The 22,551-nt window shown below is 36.5% G+C and overlaps 1 protein-coding gene across 3 annotated transcripts in view; it reads left to right on the top strand.

The window, feature by feature from the left end:
- Positions 1 to 22,551, top strand: part of PPP2R5E (protein phosphatase 2, regulatory subunit B', epsilon isoform) — a 222,240-nt gene that overhangs the window by 1,568 nt on the left and 198,121 nt on the right. For 2 of the 3 annotated variants that reach the window (XM_006891792.1, XM_006891794.1), the window contains exon 2: positions 1,175 to 1,338. In XM_006891792.1, coding sequence (XP_006891854.1) covers positions 1,182 to 1,338 — 157 coding nt within the window. In that variant the 5' untranslated portion in view covers positions 1,175 to 1,181. The remainder of the gene's footprint in view (positions 1 to 1,174; positions 1,339 to 22,551) is intronic. The other variant, XM_006891793.1, reaches the window with a different exon arrangement.

The following is a 22,551-nucleotide window of genomic DNA, read 5'->3' as shown; positions in this document are numbered from 1 at the left end:
CATGTCTCTTTTTTTTTTAACTGTTCTTTTTTATTTGCTTATGTTTTTTCTTATTTTCACTTTGTTAGAATCTAGGTAATCCTAACTTTTTACTCTTACATGTTCAGGAAGAACTCCCTTTTATTTAGAAGTTAAAAAAAAACCCACAAAACCCAAACTTGTCTTATGTATTGGGATGACAGGTGAGTAATTGCATTTCAGCATTTCCCTGATATAAATTTTTTCCATCCAGTCTACCATTAATCTTGCATGGAGCCTCAATGCCATAGAATTGATGGCATCTCTTTAAATTTTTGAATAGAATTGAGCTCTGTGCTTGTTATTTTTAGGAAGTTAGCCTGCATTTTGATTTTTAAGAGTGTTAAAACCCGAAAGGATGGTTTAGTTTGATGGGATGAAAATTGGTGTTTGATGATGAATTTAGAGGTCTAAATCTAAACCTTAGGGGCATTCAACTTACTAGTCTGAATAGGCTGTGAATTTATGTTTTCAGTTCAACTTTGCCACATGATTTCATTATGGTTTTATTTATCAAGCTTTAATAACTTAAGATGGCTTCATTCAAAAAGGAGACTTCTTTGAAATGGCTTTAATTATGCCTTTTATGTGTTCTGTTGAAAGTAATCTCGCTTGTCCTTATTTTGCAGTGTGGTGCAGTTTATCACAGTGAGCATTCAAAGTTGTGCCTAGATAGTTTCTGTAATTAGGAATTTCACTTTGCTGTGATGATGCATTGGTGCAGATTCTTGAAGCTCAGTGAGATTTTCAATACTGGAGCCCATTCATAATATTAAATATCGTAGGAAAATATCAGTGGAAATTTTCCAGCTACACAATAGTTCCAAAATTACTTCAGGAATCAAGATAAGAAGATTTTTGCAGCTAGGGGAAAAACCCCCAGCAGAAGACTTAGAAGAATTATTCAGGTCTAAATAAAAATATTTAATGCTTACAGTAACAGCAGTAGCGTAATACTTTAGAGTTAAACTGCTTACATCATAGCTGTGATCTTTAATTTTTGCCCCTAAATTTTATGTTTTCATTGACATATGACTTTCTTACGTACTTTCTGTATTGCCATTTTCATTAATACTGTATAAAGGAATTTTAGGAGTTGTTTAAAGCACATATGTGGTTCCTTGGGGATGTGTTTATGATACCTCTTTTTCTTCAGTAGGGATATGTCCTCAGCACCTACTACTCCTCCATCAGTGGATAAAGTAGACGGATTTTCTCGGAAGTCCGTCAGAAAAGCCAGACAGAAGAGGTCGCAAAGTTCCTCACAGTTTAGGTCCCAAGGCAAACCTATTGAGTTAACACCTCTGCCGCTGCTAAAAGGTAAGGCTTAAGACCAGGTGATAGATTCCTTTATCAGTTGATTTCTCCAATTAGTTTCCTTTTTTTGAAGCCTTTCATTATCTGTTACAAATATATTTGTTATATGCCATGATGACCACAAAATGTATGATTTCACAGGAAATAGACCTAGTAGAAGGGATGGTACCATAACTTATATATGGAAGATGGTATGTAAATGAAGTTTTGAAAATTGAGGAAAAGATGGTCTATTTGTAATTGGTTATATGCATTCTTGTTTTCTGGTAGTACAAAAATAGAAAATGATCATTATATTTAGATCATCAACAGAAACTAGAAATGATCATCATACTTGTTTAACGTCTTTTTCTTTTTTTTTTGTTAATGAGTTAAGAACAACTTTTTAATTTTGGAAAGGGATCTTTTCCCCCCATCCCTAAATTAGATCTTTTAACTTTTGTTTGCGTGTGTGTATAGATTTTGTCCCTTTTGAGTATATTCTCTTTGCTTTATGCTTGTGAATAGACATTGTTTGAAATGTATCAGCACAGCCTTAATGTCTTACAAACTATAAAACTAAGCACTTGTAAAGTGAGTTTTTGTCTGCTGAAAAATGAGTTGGGGAAAAGGGACATGAACGGCATGATATACTATCCTGACTAGAAGGAAGTAAAATAATTTGGCTTGCTAATATGTTAATGCACAGTTTTGTAACAGTTTTGTGAAATCACATTAATTACAAGAAAAGCTGGTGTGTGATTGGAAAAATTAATGTATCTAGGATATTTCAAACTTCTGGTTTTCTCATGGGAACTTTTTGTTTCTTGTAAACAGGTACTACATGCATAAATAACATTTCAATATATATACCTGAAATTCATAGACACGAAATGAATATTGATTACTGTGAAGACGAGAACACACACACACATCCCTACACACCCCTCTCTTAAGAGTATTTAGTAGAAAATTTTGGCTTAAAAGTTCCGTTGATAAAATTGAAAATGGTCTTTATAAGATTTTAGAAGGAAAAATACCCCACTGCTGTCAAGTTGGTGCAACTCATAATGACCCTATAGCACAGGGTAGAACTTCACCATAGGGTGTCTGAGGCTGTAAATCTTTATAGGACTAGACTGTCTTTAATTTTTACCCCCTGCAGAGCAGCTGGTGGGTTTAAACTGCTGATGTTTCAGTTAACCAACTGTGCTACTTAATGGAAGGAAAAACTCTCTGGGGATAGAACTAACTGCCTGACATACAAAGTTGGGAGGCATAGTGTTTTATTTATTTAATCTGAGGTGAATGTGTAGTAGTTTTTGATAACGGTTTCTGGCAGAGAACTTTTTTTTGAGGAAGCAGATTAGGCATTTTTAGGATTAGGTGGAGTTTTAAACTTAATTGCTGCACTGATTTCTTAAAGCTCAGGGTAAGCATTTAAATTAGAAGATAATTGAGCACTTATTGCCAGAAGATGGTGTTGGTTATATTGCTGGTGAAAGGGATAATACATAGATAGAATTTGGGTATATATCTCAGTATTTTGTTATTTCCTCTGGCCCTTCTTAAAATTTTTAAAAAGCAATGAAGTTGTATTGATATGATAACAAGAATTCTGCATTCCAAGAAGAGGATTTTTGTGAGTTTGTGTAATTTATCAGCAGGGGAAATTGAAGTTACTAGAACCATATAATACTAGATATATCTGCAACCTTAATTTCAGATCAACTGAAGTGATTCTTATGTGGAAAATACATTTGGGATCAATATCCTGAAAGTCATTGTTAATTTAGATTTCCATATTTTTCTAGAGAGTAGACTTCACAAATGTGTTCCTATTGTTGATTTTTATAATGAATAAAAGAGTTTTGTTTTGGTTTTTTACAGTGGTTAGACTTTTAAAATTTCTATTTTGCCATCTCACTAATGTTAGGAAATTACTTTGGAATTTAAAGAAAATATAGGAAGAATTCCTTTCTTAAGATTTCTACCCCCTTCATTTCAGAAGAAATAAGAATAAGTTTTGCGTATGTGCCAAAGGACAGTATTGATTTAAGTTTGTTGTAGTATCGTTTACTATAGTTAAAAAAGATTGAGTTAATTTTATTTGGCGTACACTATAAACTGTTGTGCTAATAAGAGGGATTAAGTTTTGATATTTGTCTTAATGATGTATTTCCTATATGTAAACTTTCTTTAGGAACAGTATTAGCATGCAATTCAGTGTAAATACATAGTGACTTGCCTTTTCCCCAGCTGTGTATAATGAAAATAGCAAATATAAACATTTTGCATTTTTTCCATTTTTATTTACTTCCAAATGTTTTCAGAATCTTAAAATTTTTAGCTTGAGGGAGTCTTACTCATTTTATTGATAAGTAAAACCCAGTAGAGGTTTAGAGCCTTATATGCTTGATAAGAAAATGAAGACTTAGATACCTTGCTTTTGCTTACACAGCAGGACAAGAAGCATGCTTTGACAGTTTTCTAGCTAACTTCTTCACCAGTGGCAATTAAATTAGACACTTTGATGTGCATGTATGCATGCACACACGTAATACTTAAGAGGATCTGGTTAGATCTGGTTAGATGATTTATAGTCTTTTTCTATCCTCCCATGCCTTATTTTCTTTTCTATTTTACTTTAGATTGACTTTAGTGAAATAATTCTGTGAGTTTCTGTTTGAGTGAAGCATTTTGAAGATGGATTTATAATGAAGGTGGCATCATTATTTCTCACCTCACAATTCATTCTGCATATCTGAGATATTTTGCAAACAGTTTGAGCATTCAGTAGTAAATATTCACAAAACTCTGATGACTGAAGATGCCAACCAGTAGGAAGAAACTTCTTTGCCTCTTGCTGTTGGGGTTTCAAACTGTTAGTGTTGTGTTTTTGTAAGTCTGTATCTCACACACTTTGAGCATACTACCAGGAGGGACCAGTCCTTGAAGAAGGATATCATGCTTGGAAGGGTAGAGGGTCAATGGAGAAGATGATGACCCTGCATATAACACAGTGACTGTGGCACATGGATTGGTGTGTCAGAGACAGTGAGGTTGAGTTAGGCTAGGGCAAGTTTGGAGGCCATTGTTCATAGGGTCAGTACGAGTCATGGTCAACTCAATGGTATATAACAGCAACAACAATAATGAGACTTTCTCTAATGAAAGCATGCTTTATTAAAAAAAAGTAAAAGGTTTTAAATTCTGCTTATATGTTTAAATTTCTTTTTAGGGTGACAGTCATGAGCCTTTAATATTGATAATTTTATAATTTCATTTATAATATATAATTTTACTCATTATACTTTTCCCCCCTTATTGATAGGAAGATAAGTTTTATGGTTCATTTCTATCTACTTTGGGCAGTATACACCAAGAAAGTATAAAGCCAGCCCCAAAGCAAAGCCAGTGCCTTTGAGTTGTTTCTGCTTCATAGTAACCTTCCATCAGGTTTCTGTAGCTGTAAATGTTCACAGGAGGAGGCTGTCCAACACTTAACACACTGCACAACTAAAGTCCTAGGAATGTACTGTGTAGACCAAATTCTTATGATCAGCTGAAGCCTTGAAGTGTATTACAATAATTGGTGTTCTTTTAAATGAATAGTGTTCTCCATTTTGTGTTAAGCACCCCACTTTTAATCTTGCAATGCAGTGTCCTTTGGGAGAATGTGCATGAGCTTTGTTCTCTGTAAAATTTCTGGTTCTCTCCTTAATAGTTGTTGGCAAACTTTGGCTCCCTTATCTATAGTGTCAGGTAATAATAATTAGTGGATGTGTGGAGTCCTATTCAACAAATAACTGACTCTTGTTGCTTGCTAGATTTTTAGAAATTAGAATATGAATACTTTTGAGCTGTCATTTGACTTTTTATACATATTCCTAGCAAAAAAATTGAAAATCTTTCTGAAAAATTATGAAAAGAGCATAATTTTGCAGTCATTAATCTTTTCAGGCAAAATATTTCAAAGGAACAGTTTGTATATATATTGGATTCAGTTTAATAGCTCTTCTACTATTTTTACTTGGAGATTTTCCATCTACTGCATTGGTTTCCTGCTACATTACTTAGTGTAATGCTCTTCTCTGCCCCTCAAACTTAATTCATTTTCTGAATAGGTAACACAGTCCCATCATTCAGACTTCAAAAGGTATGAAAGAATGTATAGTGGAAAAGCCTCCCAACCCTGTTCTTACTTACTGCACCCTTCTCCAAAAGCACCCAGTCATAGTCTTCTTATGAATTAGCCATGTTGTTGTGAGCTGTCAAGTTGGAACCAACCCGTAGCAGACCCTCTGGCAGGTTTTCTGAGGCAGTAAATTGCACAGGAGGAGATTGCCCATTCTTCTCCCTCAGAGAAGCTGGTGCATATTTGGTATTGTAGCGCAGCTTCTTGCCATTAGGCCACCAGTGAATTAGGCAGTGATTTTTTTTTTTTAATTTATATTCGTTTCCATACAAAATTTGTATACATTGTGTTTCACACTTTCCTTCTTTTTTTTTAAACATTGCGTTTCATACAATTATTCCTTTTCATTGTGTTTTATAAAAATAATCACCATTGGAAGGTGCAGAGATTTTTTTAAAACCAGGGATTTAATGTTAAAATGTATTGAACAAGTTTAAATTTTGTATACATTTCACACATATTCTATGGAGAAAATCCTTTAGTATTTTTCAGATTCTTAATTTAATATTTTTCAGATTCTTAAAGGAGTGACTAACATAAATAAGCATTGATATAATTTGTACCTAGGACTATAATGGATGCTTTTGAGGCAACTAAATGTGTGTGTTTGTGGCTTTAAAATATAAACTTTGCTTTTGATGTGGAAGAACATCTTTAAAAGGTATTAAAAGTGCAAACTTTGAAACTGTGGCAATTAATAGACCCCCCCCCCCTTTTTTAGGGAAAGAATGATAAGATTTCACAAAAAACTTAAGTGCCCAATGACATCTTTATATGTGAAATTTTACATGAAGTTGTGGTTAAGAAGTATTTCATTTGCTTTTAGGCAGTGCTGTGTTTTGGTTTTTTTTAATCATCCTAATAATTGGCTATGGCATTAATAATTCTGTAGAATAAAGCAGAATCTCATGTCTAATCTCATGTGGACTAGAAGAAATAAGAGAGTAAGAATTCCTGATTTACTTATCTCTTAAAAATAGAGTAGTAACTTCCATTTATCTTCTATTCCATCAGAATTTGACAATCACTGCCTAGGTCTTGAGTTGGGGTTCAGAGAGTTCTGGTTGAGAACTTTTGTCCTGGATGGACTGCAAGGCTTCAAGAACTTCCTCAAATGATAAAGTTTCTGTGCACATGTGTGACTTTGGAGGAGAGAGTTTATTGCTTTCATTCGATTGTCCAAGATCTAGCCCTCCTATTCCTTCAGTTTTTACCTTAGGTGAGAGCTTTTAGTTTATACTAGAAAATTGGGAGCTTGCTGTTGTCACTATTTTCCAAGTACCATGTTAGTTCTTCTGTATACACATGCATTGGACTCTTGCCAGGAGACATAAGTTGTAAAGAGAAGGTACCATAATGTGGCTCCCTCCAGGATGTGAGCAAGCTCAATTAATTTCCTCATTAGATGAAGTGGTCTTTTTCTACCAATAACTTTCTTCCTCTAGCTCCATATCATTTACCTTTCAGCTCGTATGGGACCTCTTTAGTGAAGTTTCTCCCTGATTTTTGAAATAATCTCCTTGGAAGTTTCTGTGGTTTTGTTGTACTTAGCATAATCTGAAATTTTCCCTTTGAATATTTGTTATCTATCCCTCTCTCCCATTAGAATATAATCTTTTGTGTCTAGACATCTTGTCTCTTTTATCTCTATGGTTTAGATCTGTGCATAGTGTATAGCTGACATTCAGTAAACACTTGTTAGTTAATGAATGAGCATTGTTTGTTGACATCTGGCACATATAGTATGTCTTCTAGTTGCCCTCAAGTAAACTCTGACTCATGGCAATGCCATGTGTATCAGGAGAGAACTGGGTGTTCCATACTGTTTTCAGTAGCTGATTTTTCAGAAGTAAATTGGCAGGCCTTTCTTTTGAGATGTCATTGGGTAGACTTGAATGATGCTGTAATCTTTTGGTTAGTAGCTGAGTGCATGAACTTTTTGCAACAACCAGGTACTCCATATATAATAGTTGAAGCAAAAAACCAAGCCAGAAACCCAAACCCACTGTTACTGTTGCTTCCAGTTTATGGCCGCCCTACGTCAGATTTCAGAGGCCATAAGTCTTACTGGGAGGAGACTGCCTCATCTTTATCCCATGAAACAGCTGGTAGGTTTGAACTTCCTACTCTCTGGTTTGGAGCTCAGCATTTAACATGCTACACTTTTGGGATTCCTTTTATAGTAGTTCTATACATAATATATATTTTATATAGTTCTATATATTATTTTCCTTCATAAATATTTAAAAATTCTTTTCCAGAATCTAGTACATGTATTTTTTTATATTTGTACCTTAAAGAAAATTACAGACTATCTCTAATGAATATCTAATTATAGACTATATCTAATTATAGACTGTATCTAATGAATATCTTATGAAGGGTTTTTTTTTAGTTTTAAAGAATGGAATTGCTCACTGGCTTTGTATCCTATAGAGAGAAAATATGGTGGATTTTAAGTATGACATATTAAGAGTGTTCCCTTTTACTTTGGGGATTTATCACTTAGGTTTGCAAGAGTTAGGATGTTAAGCACAGTGAAATCCCTTTTCTGCTGGTGTTTGGGGATTGAATTACAGGCCAATCAGGTCACCAGACTGTCTTTTTCATATGATTTAAGAGAAATTGCTATATCTGAACATAATGAATATTTAGAGCTGGATTTAATGGTCACATTTTCTCTTGTATATATAACTTATACTTTATAATGCTGGTTCTTAATATTAACTGGATTTCACAGTGCTTGAAAAAACCAGTAAGATTTCTATTTTGGAAGGTTATTCTAGTTCTTTGGCTTCTTTTGAATGATAACAGCCGGTTTTACTATAGAAAATTGTTTTATTCTGTGTATTTATAGATTCTGATGAGAAATAAAGAATCTTAACTTTTATAATAGGGTAGAATTTAGCTTGAAATGAACATCTTAATTGAACAGTATAATAATGTATGACTATCACATTATACCATTACATGGGTGTGTCTGCCCTAGGTTGTTACTATGTCAAGGTTTGAATTCTGCGTCTGTTCATAGCTGTGTGACTTCTAAGCCACAGTTTTGTCATCTTTAAAAGTGAAGAGTGATAGAGTCAGTGTGAGGATGAAATATGAAAAAGCAGGTAAAACATATAGCCCACTGTTGAGTACTTTGTAGAAGTGAAGAATATTAACTGATATAATGATGTATGATATATATAACTGATATAAAATGGTTCATTGATTGAGAAATACCGGTTTGTTAATTTGATTTTAATTCCTTTAACATATTACATGCATTATTTCCATTTAAGGGAGAGAAATAGGGGATAGGCAGAAACCTGAGCTTAAAATCCTAAAGAACTAGTTTTGTGGAATAATTCACCATTAATAGAAGTTTGAGATTGGCTTCTCTTTCAGTAATAAGAGCTTAAAGTTGGTAATGTAATTATTTTCAAGGGAATTCCATATGTGGACATTTTTCAGGTAAACTTTTTGTTAGAGAAACTTATTTTCTACATCGATTGCTGTGGCAGGATCACCAGACTTTTCTTAAAATTGTTACATTGATTAGTAAAAATAACTTGAGTACTCTCCTAACATGCATACATCTGTTTAGATACTACATATATATGCTGATATATCTGTTTAGATACTACATATATATGATATATATATACTCTTGTATTATATATATATAATACAAGAGTATACATTAAAAGCACACTTAAACAAATTTTAAAAGGTTTTGAGAATGCAATGTATAGATTTTCTAATACTTAATCTCCCCATCCCCCAACTCCCCAGCAGTTGCCCCAGTAGAGAAAACAGAGCTTTGAGATTTTGTTTCAAAGGAAGAAACATAAGTGGTAGTTTCTCTGTAAGTTTGAGCCATTTAGAGAGCTGAATGAGAAAAATGTCTTTCAATTTACTTTCTTAAGGTTTTTGTCTAGACTTTGGAATTTATTGACCTATAAAGAAGCAAAATATAAATTGAGAATTTTGCCTTTTTAAGGAGTATCGCAGATATCAAGGGTTGTTGGCATCTTTGGGTAACTTTTAGAGGGTCCTTTTGAAATTCCAGGTAGTATTTTGTGTCTCTCTACAGATGGGTATTTTTCTGATCAGAGTTGATAGCGCTCATCTGACTGACTCTCAGAGTCAAACACTGCTTTGGGTGGTGAATGTCAGTTTCTTCACTTAGATTGGAGAAGAAGAATTGGTCATATAATCCCTCTCTGTGGGAGAGAGATCTCATGACAAGAACTTTCTTCTCTTGCTTTTCTCTCTTGATATTTAATTCTTTTTGATACCAAACAGAAGTCTAAAAGATGGTTGAAGTATGTGTTTCTAGATTGCTCCAGTGTGGTGGTTATGAAATTTTTCATCAGTACCATTTGAAAATTTAAGATGAGTGAATAGGATTGTTGTTGTTATTGATTACTTTCGAGTTGCACACATCTCATAGCGACACTATGAGCAAAAGACCTGAGGCCTTTCTATAACTATTGTTTCTCCAGGTTTATAGAGTTTCCAGAGGCATGTGGTAGGAAGTGGATGCCACTCTTGCTTCCAAACCTGTCTTAAACGGGCTGCTCCACCAAACACTGTCCACCATGGGCAGCCATTATGGCATTTGAGACCCCAGTGGCACAAGGATTACAGTTGTAAAATTGAGTTTATCTGAGAAAATAATGTATTTCTTTCTGGAGCTGTGAGCCTGGAAGAACTGTGAAGGGAAAGCTCTTCAGGTTGCCTTTGCTTGTGAAGTAATTTAGCTAGCATTGATGAGAGAAGTAGGGTATGATGGTTCCATATAAGCCTTGCAACACCAGGGGCAAGGGATGTTTGCTCTTAACTAAGGGTCAAGTCACTTACCTAGTCCAGCAAAGAGCCAAGGTTAGAGAGCCCACATCTGCCTGGTTCCAATGCGTGTGCCTTGTCCAATACATACGTATGTTGTGCTAGGTTGATTTATTAAATGAGTCATCGTACTGTCTCTTTGTAAGAACTCTGAAAATTGTGAGAAAACAGAAGAGATATGAAAGAAAAGCAGAGAACAGTAATAGGAGCAACCAGGAGAGGAGAACCCTTTGACAAATGTACTCTTTTAGATTCCATCAAGTCCGCTCTAACTCATAATGCCCCTGCATGCAACAAAACCTGCATCCTCACAGCCTCTGCTTTGCTGAGATTGCTGCAGCACCTGTGTCAATCCATCTTGTTGAGGATCTTCCTCTTTTCGCTGACTCTCCACTTTTCTTTTTCTTTCTTCCGCTAGTATCCATAAGCACTTTATTACAGATCTGCATTTGAATTCCCTTCTAAAACTGTGGCGTGTTTGGTCTGGGCATGGTCATTAGGTTTTTATACTAGGGTTAGATACTAACTTCCTTAACAATACAGTTGTTAGTAACAATTTCTACATTTAAAAAGAACAGTTCATATATAAGTATTAGTAATTCGGGAAAGGCACATTTCCTTTCCTGGTAAACACGCAGATTAATGAACAATTTACATATGAGTAGGGAAAAACAGTTTCAAGGAGGTAAATGCTCATCTAGGAAAGAGGCATTTTCTCTCCTGGTAAACAGACAGTTTAAACTATTTTACATGACTAAAGAAAGGAGACAAAGAATTCTAAGACAAAGTAACCAGTTTTGAAGGATGGAGAAAACTGAAATCAGTTTTATAACTGATACAGATTTTGAGAATTTTGAACTTATTAATACCACCACCCCATCATTTCTCCCTCTTTTTTAATATCAGTCTTAAATCTAAAAGAGAAATATTCTGGATTGATTCTTGGGGGAATAGGGCTTCTTTACAAAGAAATTGTTGTTTTTATGTGTGGGTTCTCTATTTGGGTATAGGGGTGTGGACTCTGGCTGCTTCCTGCTGAACAGGGGCATTGAGATGAAGGGGAGCCCACTTTAACCTTTTACTGATGGTCTTTAGTTGAAGCTGCATGCCTTCTTGTTTAGTTACAACATAGTTTCATGGTGTTTGACTCCACTTTCCCGAGCACGATGTCCTTTTTCATGGACTGCTACTCTCTCTGTTACCATCTTTGCTTCTAAGGAGTACCCTGGCTACACTTTTTCCAAGACAGTTTTTTCCCCTCTGTAGTATATTTTAGAGAGCTCTTGTGGTCTAGTGGCAAGAAGCTGTGCTGTAGTCCTGAAGGCATGCAGGTCTCGGCCACCAGCTGCTCTGCCAGAGAAGGATGAACAGTCTCCTACTGTGGGATTAACTGTCTCTGAAAACCTGCTGGAGGGTCAGCTGTGGGTCTCTTCTAACTCTGTGGTAAACAACAAACAAATAAACAACAAAGTATATATAGTATTCATTGCCAGCACCACAGTTCATTGTCTCACTTTTAGATGAATATGACGTGATTGAAAATACTATGGTATTTTCATGGTACCATGGGTCAGGTAATGTCCTTACTATTTCATATTTAAAGAAGTCCTTAATAGCTCATTTGACCAATGTAGTACATCATTTGCTTTATTGTCTGCTGTTTCTATGGATGATGTTTATAGATCCAAGTAAAATGAAATCATTGATAACTTTAATGTCTTCTCCATTTATCATTATGTTGGTCCAGTTGTAAAGAATTTTGTTTTGTTTTCTTTTTGTTGAGGTATGATCCAGTCTTTGGTCTTCTTCAGTAAGTATTTAAAATCCTCTTTACTTAGAGCAAGGAGGTGCTGGTGGCTTATGGGTAAGGAGTTGTATTGCCAGCCCAAAGGCTGGTGTTCAAATCACTAGCTGCTCTATGGATGAAAGATGGGCAGTCTCCTCATGTAAGATTTCCAGTCTCTGAAAACCTATTGGAGGGTCAGTAATGAATTGGTGCTGACTCAACAGCACTGAGTTCTATCTGATGTTACGTCGAGCAAGAACACAGAAGGTTGTGTCATCTGCGTATTGCAGGTTGTTGATGAGTCTTCCACTAATACTGATGCTACATACTTCTTCATGTCGTCACTCTCTTGAATTTTCTCGGATTGAATAGGTGCAGTTCTTCCAGAAGATGGTACTTGGAAATGGTAACAGGTAATCTTTGACTAGAAGGAACTCTGGGGCCCAAGTCAAGTTTGATCTATGGTGACCTTATGAACAACTGATCTGAGCCCTGTCCTATCCTTTGATGTTTTTACAATCTCTGACATATTCGAGCTCATTTTTGCAGTCATTGTGTCTAGTGGCTTGGTGGTAACGAATTGTGCTGCCAGTGCAAACATAAGCAATTCATATCCCCTAGCTGCTCCGTAGGAGAAAGGTGGGCAATCTCCCATGGGATTTACTATCTCTGAAAACCTCCTGGAGGGTCAGTTATGGGTTGATTCCAGTTTGACAGTACACAACAACAACAGCAGCAATCCTTCACTGTATGTGATACATTGAGCTCTTGAGAAGATCACCCAGGCACCCAAGAGACGGGACATGACAGGTAGAATAACTACCTAATGATGGTAGGGAGGGAGAAGCCGTGTGCCCTACCCCTTCAGGATTTACACACTGTCATGATAGAAGCATGCTTGTAGGCTTTTAGTCACAGGATTGATGAATGTGGTAGCATTCCTGTAGTGGAATCTTTCAGTGTTTATCTTTCCATCTTTTATGGGACAGCTAGAGCACTCTTGGTACCAGAATTGCATTGAGAAACTGTACTGTCAGAGACCTCTCCAAAGTACTGAAGAGCAATGATCTCAGTCTGGAGACTAAGATGCACCTGATTCAGGCCATAGTCTTTGCAGTTACTTACTATGCATCAGAAAGCTGGACAATGACTAGAGATCATAGGAGAAATGAAGCCTTTGAGCTGTGGTGCTGGAGAAGAGTATTGAATATACCATGGACTGCTAGGAGAACAAACAGGTTTGTCCTAGAGAGGATGAGACCAGACTGCTCCTTGGAGACAAGAATTCTGAAGCTTTGTCTGACATACTTTGGGCATGTTGCAAGGAGGGACCAGTTCTTGAAGGGTGTATTGAACTCTCTAACTACTATAGTAGTGTTGTCTATTTCCTTTTTCAGTTTTGTTAATGTTTGTTTTATATAGTTTGCAAGTCTTTCATTTGGTACATAGATATTTATTATTGTTATGTCCTCTTTTTCTGTTAACCCTTTAAGCATTATGTAGTGACCTTCCGTCTCCATTGTGATAGATTTTGCATTGAAATTTATTTTATTGGAGATTAATATTGCTACTCTTGGTTTTTTCTGGTTGCCATTTACCTGGTATATTTTTTCCCCATCCTTTTATTTTTAGTCTTTATTTTTCAAGTTTGTCTCTTGTAGACAGCATATAGATGGATTTTGGTTTTTTTATCCAATCTGCTACTCTTTTTCTCTTCAGTGGTGCAGTCAAACCATTCACATTCAGTATGATTATTGAAGGGCAGGGTTTTATTGCTAACATTTTGTTGAGTTTTTTTTTTTTTATTTTTTTATTTTTTTGTTGTTGTTGAGTTCTTTTTGGTATTGTTGCTAGTTACTTTGGTCCATGCTGCTTGGGAGGGTGGAGGGACAGTGCAAGAGAGGAAGACAGGCCCTTGATGAGGTGGATTGATTTAGTGTTTGGTGTAATGGGGATAAATGTGTCTGTCAGGCAGTAAGATTGGCACAGGATAGATAAGGCAGGGATTTAGGACTGTTGTACATAGGGTCATAACAACGACAAAGTTGATCTTGGGAAAGGTCGTTGGTTCAAATCTAGGCTCTGAACCTAATTATGTGAAAGGAGGCCAGTTCTTTAACATAAATGAGACACACTCACACAGGGTAGTTGTGAGGAGTAAGATAATGTGAATACATTGCCTGATGACTGCTAGGTTGCTTAATAAATATTCATCCTTTATCTTTCTGTTTGGCATTGATCTTTCATCACCCTGTGAATTCACATCTTGTTTTAAAATATGTAGAGTTGTAAGAGAAGTTATCTAGCAAAAGTTTGTTATGTGGGCACTTTTTGTTATATAGGCACTTTTATGTGAGAGACTTTCATCTTATGGTAACATTAACTTTTCATTTAAGGGTTTCAGGATTGCTGATGAGAAGCCCTGGTGATGCAGTGGTTAAGCACTAAAATGCTAACTGCAAATTTAGCAGTTTAAAACTACCTCAGTGGGAGAAAAAGGTGTTGGCTTCTGTAAAGGTTACAGTCTTGGAAGCCTGAAGGGGTAGTTGTTCTACAGGAATGAACTGTAGGAATCAACAATGAACATCCTTGATACCAGCAGTCAGGAAATCAAGAGATGTATTGCATTGGGCAAGTCCTCTGTCAAGGACCTCTCCAGAGTACTGAAGAGCAGTGATGTCAGTTTGAAGACTAAGGTGCAGCTAGTTCAGGCCATGGTCCTCTTGATGATGTGCTGTACTTCAGAGAGCTGGACAGTGAATAAGAATGATATAACAAGAATTGACGCTTTTAAGTTGTGCTGAAGATGAGTACTGACTACCTTATGACTTACCAAAAGAACAAACAGATATGTATTGAAGAAGGTGCAGCCTGTGTGTTCTTTGGAGTCAAAGATGGTGAAACTTCATCTTTCATACTTTGGACATGTAGCCAGGAGAGGTTATTCATTGGAGAGGGACATCATGCTTGGAAAGATGGAGGGTCAATGAAGGAAAGGAAGTCCCTCGATAAGATGGATTGACATGATGACTTCAGCAGTGGCTTTGAGTATTTTGGAGATGGTGAGGACTGCTTAGGATAAGGCAGGGTTCAGTTTGTTTGTTCACAGCGTCACTGTGAATTGTACTTCACGGCACCTAACAGCAACAACAACCAGTCCCTATAGAGAACTCTGGTGGCCTAGTGGTAAGAAGCTATACTGTAATCCCAAAAGCATGTAGTTGAAATCCTCCTGCTGCTCTGCAGAAGGATGGGCTGTCTCTTTCCATGTGATTTACTTCCTCTACAAAACCTACTGGAGAGTCAGCTGTGAGTTCTTTCATTTCAACGACACACAACACCAATAGCAACAGCTCATTGGGAGTGGAACTGATTTGACAGCAGCAGATTTGGTTTTGATTTTGTGCCTGGAATGCTATTCAAAGTAAAATGTTAAAACATTAAAAGAATGTGGAGAAAATTACGACTTTGTACATTTCAGGAAGAGTAGTCCTTTCTAATAAAGAAGGTACAGGCTTTAGAATTAATCTTTCACTGAGGTGCTCCCAGAAGACAGTATTTGGAAGTAGTAGGGCATGTTGCTTTGCTGTACTTTAAACAAATGTAGTGAGAGTTCAGAGTGAGCTCAGACACCTGAGAAGCTATTTAATATTAAAAGAGTTTTATTATTACAGAAAACAAAAACAAAAATAAATTTAAAAAATTGCAGAAAACAAAACTACTTGCTCTCTAGTTGATTGCGACTCTTGACAATCCTGTGTGTCTCATGTTAGAGCTTTACTTTGTAGTGTTAGCATTGATGTGAAATTTTAGAAGCAGATTGCTGAGGCTTTCTTCCAGAGTGCTTCTTTATTGTTTCATACTGCTGGTAGTAGCCAGCATTTATATCTGTTGCACCACCCACTCAAACTAGTGCTGTTAAATGGAAACTGACTCAGAGCTGACCCTTTATTGCATTTCTGAGGGCTATAAATGTCATCAGAGGAGATTGCTGGTCTTTCTCTAACAGAATTGTTGTTGGTCTCAGATGGCCTGAGAGGTACAGCCTTTGGATTAGCAGCACAGCTTCCATATGGACAAGGCTACCAGAGCCACCCAGGGCTTCTCATCCTAGTTGTTAAAGCTGTTGGGTTTACATGTCTTATGTACTCTAGGCATATAATTCCTGCTTCGTTTATCTTTTTTAAAATGAATGGATATTTTGGAATCGGGAACACCAATAGCAGTTAAGAGTTTTTGGAAGATCAGAGGCTGCTTCAATCTCTCTCTCACCAAATTAATTTTTCTGAAAGCTTGTTGTGCATTCCTATTTAGGAGAACCAGTGTTTGCTCCTAATTTAAGGTAAGCAAATATCAAAGTGTCTTTACAGCAGATTGACACTAGTGCCTTTTTAAAGTAAAAGGAAATGTCAGAATTCCCTTTTCTGCCCAGTGTCTCATCCCATTCTCTCCTTCCAGTTGGAACCCACTTAGAGCTGACCCTTCAGTGGGTTTTTGGAACCTGTTAATTGCATGGGATGAGCTGGCCTAGTTTTCTCCCATGGGGCCACAGGTTGATTTAAACTGCCAGAGCGGCATCTCCTTTGGGTTAGCAGCTCCATTCCCAAAAGACTGCGCCACCAGAGCTCTGTCCAGTGCTGCATATTTACACTGGTTTCTTCTGTTGACATTACTGATTGGTGTTCTTAATGATGACTGGAGTTATATAGAAATAATGTTCATTTTACTTTGAGAACAGATAAAGACGCTTGAATGAAAAACAGTTAAGTAGGCCTAAAATTCAGTAGTCTTAATCTAGGATGTGACTGGACCCTGGGGCAAGCTCTACCTATAAGCATTTCAGGTTTGGAGAACCTTGATATGACAGGATAACCCATGGCTGCTTAGAATGTACTTTACTATATATAGTTTTACATTACTGAAGGATATATAGTAGTGCCATCATTTATTGTATTTAGATTTAGATCTTAACATTTTGAAAGAAAGCTCCGTTGTGAAATTAATTTAGATTTTTCTGGCTTAGTGGCATGTTTGATAATTGGCATATAGTATTTTTAATACCCTTGGAGTTAAGAGAAGGAGCCCTGGTAGCATAATGCATAATGTGTCAGAGGTTCGAATTCACCAATCCACTCTGCATAGAAAGATGGACCCATTCCCTTTGTAACGATTTCCAGCCTTGGACACTTACTTGAGGGGGGGGACCCTTTGAGGTGGAATTGACTTAAAGGTAGTGAATAGGTTTTGAGTGCAAAGGATATTCCTATTTTTGATTGTAACAAGGCTTGAAGGAAATAATTTACATATAAATACTTTTCAAAATTAAGAACAACTCTGAAAGGAACTTGCATATGACCTGTCTAAGCATGTCTCTTCCAAGGACCTGAAACTCTCATTTTTAAAGAAGCACCTCAGTGTATTACATAATTAATTAATTAATTCTTTTACTCTATTCACAGAATACATTTCTCCTGAGCAATGTATTGTATCAGGTATGGCTCTGGGAATACAGTGATAGGCAAACAGAATTGTTCTCTGCCTCCTTTTCAAAGAGATAAATATTAACAAGATGAGACAACAGTATAATTCTAAATGTGGTAGCACTGTTAGAGGAAACGGTGGCCATTTAGGGAAGGGTTCTCTGAAGAAATGATGTTTAAATTGAGATCTCAAAGCTGATCAGGAATGTTACAGAAATTTTTCTCAAAAAAGGCTTGGAAATACCTGCAGGTGGTACAGGACTGGATGGGGTTCTGTGTGACATGCACACTGAGATCATTCAGAGTGGCTAAGGAGTTTATCCTTAATCTTAATTGCACACACTCATAAACATACAATCAAGTCCTTGATTTGCACACACTCATAAACATGCAATCAGGTATATAAATCACTGATAAGCATCCTATCCAGTTGTGAAGAATAATATTGTTCTCTCATGTTTGCAGAGGGACAGCACAGGAGGTGAAGACCCTCTATGAGGTGGATTGATTCAGTGACTGGGGTACTCAGGATGGGTTTGTCAGAGGCAGTGAGATTGGCACAGGATAGAGCACGGTTTAGGGCTGTTGTACATAGGGTCCCTGTGAGTCGCAAACGACTCGACGGCACATAACAACAACAACATGTTTGTATAAGGGAGCTTTAGTGGTCTAGTAGTAGGTAAACTAATAGTGGAAGGAGCACTGATGGTCTAGTGGCAAGAAGCTGTGCTGCAGTCCCCAAAGCATGTGGCTCGACTCCAACAGCTGCTCTGTGGGAGAAGGATGGGTGATTAACTGCCTCTGAAAACCTGCCTGAGGATAGGTATGGGCCAGTTCTGACTCTGGTATACTCAACAACAGTGGTCTAGTGGTAAGAAGTTGTGCTGCCAACCCAAAGGCAGGCTGTTCATATCTAGGTGCTCTGCAGAAAAATGGTGGAACATCTCTTGTGCATTTTGCAGCCTCTGAAAAATCTGGAATATCAGCTCTTAGTCAGTTTTGAATCAGTAGCACCTAACAAAAACAACAGATTTTTTATACTCTTGTGTTTTGTTTGTTTGTTCTGTGTGGTGATTGCAGACTGTCAGGATAACCATATGATCTAAGGTAAAGTAGCTTTCAGGTTGCAATCTCCCCTCGAGGCATGAATTAAAATACCACTTCTGACCAGAAACCTTTAATGAGCCCAAGTGGCATGTGGCTGTGAACCCTATGGCCAACAGCTTAAACCCATCAGCAGCTTCTCCATAGGAAAAAAGACTTGGCAATCTGTTTTTATAGCATTTCAATCTTGGAAAACCGTAAGGTAGTTCTGCTCTATCATGTAGAGTTGCTGTGAATTGGAATCTGTTTGATGGCAGTTTATGGGCAGTTTGATGGGTTTATGATGATGGATAACATTATGATGGAAGATTATGATAATCTTATTATGGAAGTTGGAATTTAGAAGCATTCACTTGGCTTCATACAAATGGTGCTTGTCATATTTTATGATACTCAGATTTCTTTGGCAGTAAATAACTTCTTTAGTCATTGCTTGCTTTTGTTTTTATATAACCAATTTGCAGGTAGTCTCCTACTTAAAGATGGAGTTTTGTGATGACACCTCAGTTGTAAGTCAGTTCTGATGTAATTCATGGACCCCACTTTTTTGGTTACGCTTTTCACTGTTACCGCTTTTAATTACCAGTATATTTTTGAGTCTAATCATTGTCTTCGAGGATTGGTTTCTAAATAGTAACATTAATAAATTATGCTCTATAACCTTATATACAGTACATATTAACTATTATACCTTGGACCAAACACATGCACACTCAGATCATTCAGAGTGGCCAAGGAGTTTATCCTTAATCTTAATTGCACACACTCATAAACATACAATCAAGTCCTTGATTTGCACACACTCATAAACATACAATCAGGTATATAAATCACTGATAAGCATCCTATCCAGTTGTGAAGAATAATATTGTTCTCTCATGTTTGTATAAGGGAGCTTTAGTGGTCTAGTAGTAGGTAAACTAGTAGTGGTAGGAGCACTGATGGTCTAGTGGCAAGAAGCTGTGCTGCAATCCCAAAAGCATGTGGTTGGACCAAAGTGAATAGGCAGTGTAGTTCATCCTAACTTGAACACAGGTATGTTGAGGAATGCTTATATAAAGATGATATGCACATATAAAAATACCAAATCTGTTCAGATTGAAAAATGAAATCCATTTGGAGATCCAGCTCTGTGTTCTGCAGTGACCCAGATATTAATGAAGAACATAATCTTAAGTTTTCAGGTTTTTAATTTAATTCACTGGGTTATAAACTACTGCTTGTAGTAATGGGAAATATACAATAGTTCAAATTCATTAGGAGAATAAAGGTTTAGAAGATTACAGCTAGAATTACTCTCAGCACCCATTGAAATTCATTCAGTGAGACTGTAAGCTACAGTGAAACAACAGTTAGGCAAAGCAATTAGTGTTGGTAGTGTTTTAGTTCCTGCAAAGCTTGGCAAAATAAATAATTGAAAGTATTTAAATTTTGACAAATTGAATGAAGTTAAAAATTGAATCCACCTCCTTGCCACCACTTGCTAATTTTAAAACTTCCTGAGCTATTATGATTTAAATTGTTGAGAGTTATCTGTGTTGCATTCTGTGGGTGGCTGAAATTGAGTGGAGTGCTTTTTAGTCCCAGTTCTTGAAGTGGAACTGGATTTGTGATGGTTTAAATAAAGAGGAAAGCATCATCTGTGATGATTGCAGCCTGACCTGAGGGAGAGGCCAGCAGAGTAAGTAAAGGGGCTGTAGAGTTTGAAGTTGGGCTTGGTTTTTCCCCCCCCACATTCTATTTTTCTTTTATTAATTTTAAGAAAGTTTACAGAGACTTAGGGTTTCCAGTTATTCATTGTTGCACTTTTTGCCCTTACCTCTTCCTTCTCTTCTCTTTGAAAAGTAAAAGAAAAATTCTTTCATTGTTATACAGTCCCTGCCCCCAAGTCCACTCCACTATGCAGCCTTCATTGTGGACTTTAGAAGGACTGGTCTGGAGTACCTAAGTGCTTAATGAATTCCAAAATCACTTCAGAATAATTTTATGGTTCATCAATGTGCATTTCTGTGAATGTACTTCCTTGTTTGATATTAATACAGTTTTGCTACACTTCCACAGGTTTACTTAATGAAATACTTTCTTTGTATATATGTAGAACATTATGTCTACCTACATTTCTTTTATCACATCTTATTAGAATTGTATATTGTCCTTTAAGAGAATGACTTCTTCCCTGTGTTATAGTGAATGATTTGGGCTCATTTCTCTATGTAAATTTAAGAATAATTTAGTCTTTTTCTTCATTCTTGGTGGGGTAGGCGTGAAGTTTTACTTGTCTCATTTGAAAAAGGAATGAATGCCAGGAGAGATCAAGAATCTTTCTATGACGTGATTGTGATGACTGAGACCTAATATAGCTAAGGCTTAGGACAGGGCTCAACTCATGAAAAATGCTATATAAATGTTAGCTTTCATATTCGTTGTTATTGCTGTCATGGATACTGTTGTTTGAATCTTAAGACTTAGATATCAGGTAAAATTTATGAAAGTAGTCTGTTTTGTGTACTTATATTTAGGGAAGAGGGTGCTTGCTTTACAAAAAAGCTATGTATTCATTCATATACTAAATTGTTTCTCAAGTAAGACAGTGTAACACTGTACTCTTCAATTTCTATAATCTGTTTGCTAAAGAACCTTATAAAGAGGTTTTGAAATAACATTTGGAAGCTGTCAAAGTCAGTGTATAACTGAACTCAAGGACTAGTCTTGCCAAGCTTGAGCTGCTTTGCTTTATGACAGCTGTTACAACATTGTGCTCACCTGTCTTCCCCAGCTGCTGTATATAGTGAGTTAGAGAGAAGTCCTTTCTGAGGGGAAGAGAGGGTTTGATGTATGTGCAGACACTTGGACTTTTTTTGTGAAGGCTCATTACTAAATGAGTTAAGGGGGTTGCTATCTAGACAGGAAATAGTTATTAACCTAACTGTTTTCATTAAATGGGAAAATAGAAGTCTTAAAAAAATTCCAAGGAGGTGGTTAAGTGTTTTGCAAAAGTATCTTTGGAGCAGGTGGCTTAGAATATGAATTTCATGTGTGTTAGACATTTTTGCATCATTTGCGAATTTTTACTTAAAGTTATTTTAATGAACTGAAATTATGGATTTAATGTGCACATGTTATTTTGAATTGTCATGAAACCTGTATTTAATCTTTATTTGGACTTGAAAGTTTTGGGTTCCCCCACTTTATCCTCTTATGGGAAACTATGGTTATTACAATGTCTGAACTACTCATTTATTAAATGTAAGATAATTAGCACCACAACAAGATAAAGGTAAATAATCCAATTGAAAAATGGACTCAGGATATGAACAGACACTTCACCAAAGAAGACATTCAGATGGCCAAAAAGCACATGAAAAAATGTTCAAAATCTCTAGCTCTAAGAGAGATGCAAATCAAAACAACTATGAGATATCATCTCACCCCAGTCAGAATAGCAAAATTTAACAGAACAGCAAGCAACAAATGCAGGCGAGGTTGTGGAGAAACTGGAACCTTTATTCACTGTTGGTGGGAATGTAAAATAGTGCAACCACTGTGGAAGGCGGTATGGCGCTTTCTCAAAAAGTTGCAAATAGAGATACCATTTGACCCAGCAATTCCACTACTGGGAATATATCCCAAAGATAACTGACATCTAAGCAGATATATGCACACCCATGTTTATCGCGGCTCTGTTCACAATAGCAAGGAGTTGGAAACAACCCAGGTGCCCATCAACAAATGAATGGATAGAGAAGCTGTGGTATATTCACACAATGGAATACTATGCTGCATTGAAAAACAAGGAACTCATGCAATATTATTAAAAATGGGTGAGCCTGGAG

This window comes from Elephantulus edwardii, unplaced genomic scaffold, assembly GCF_000299155.1.
Source record: "Elephantulus edwardii isolate Elephantulus edwardi_28Jun2011 unplaced genomic scaffold, EleEdw1.0 scaffold00104, whole genome shotgun sequence".
Lineage (NCBI taxonomy): Eukaryota > Metazoa > Chordata > Mammalia > Macroscelidea > Macroscelididae > Elephantulus > Elephantulus edwardii.
The sequence above is the reverse complement of the archived record's forward strand: the minus strand, read 5'-3'. Positions and strand labels throughout refer to the sequence as shown.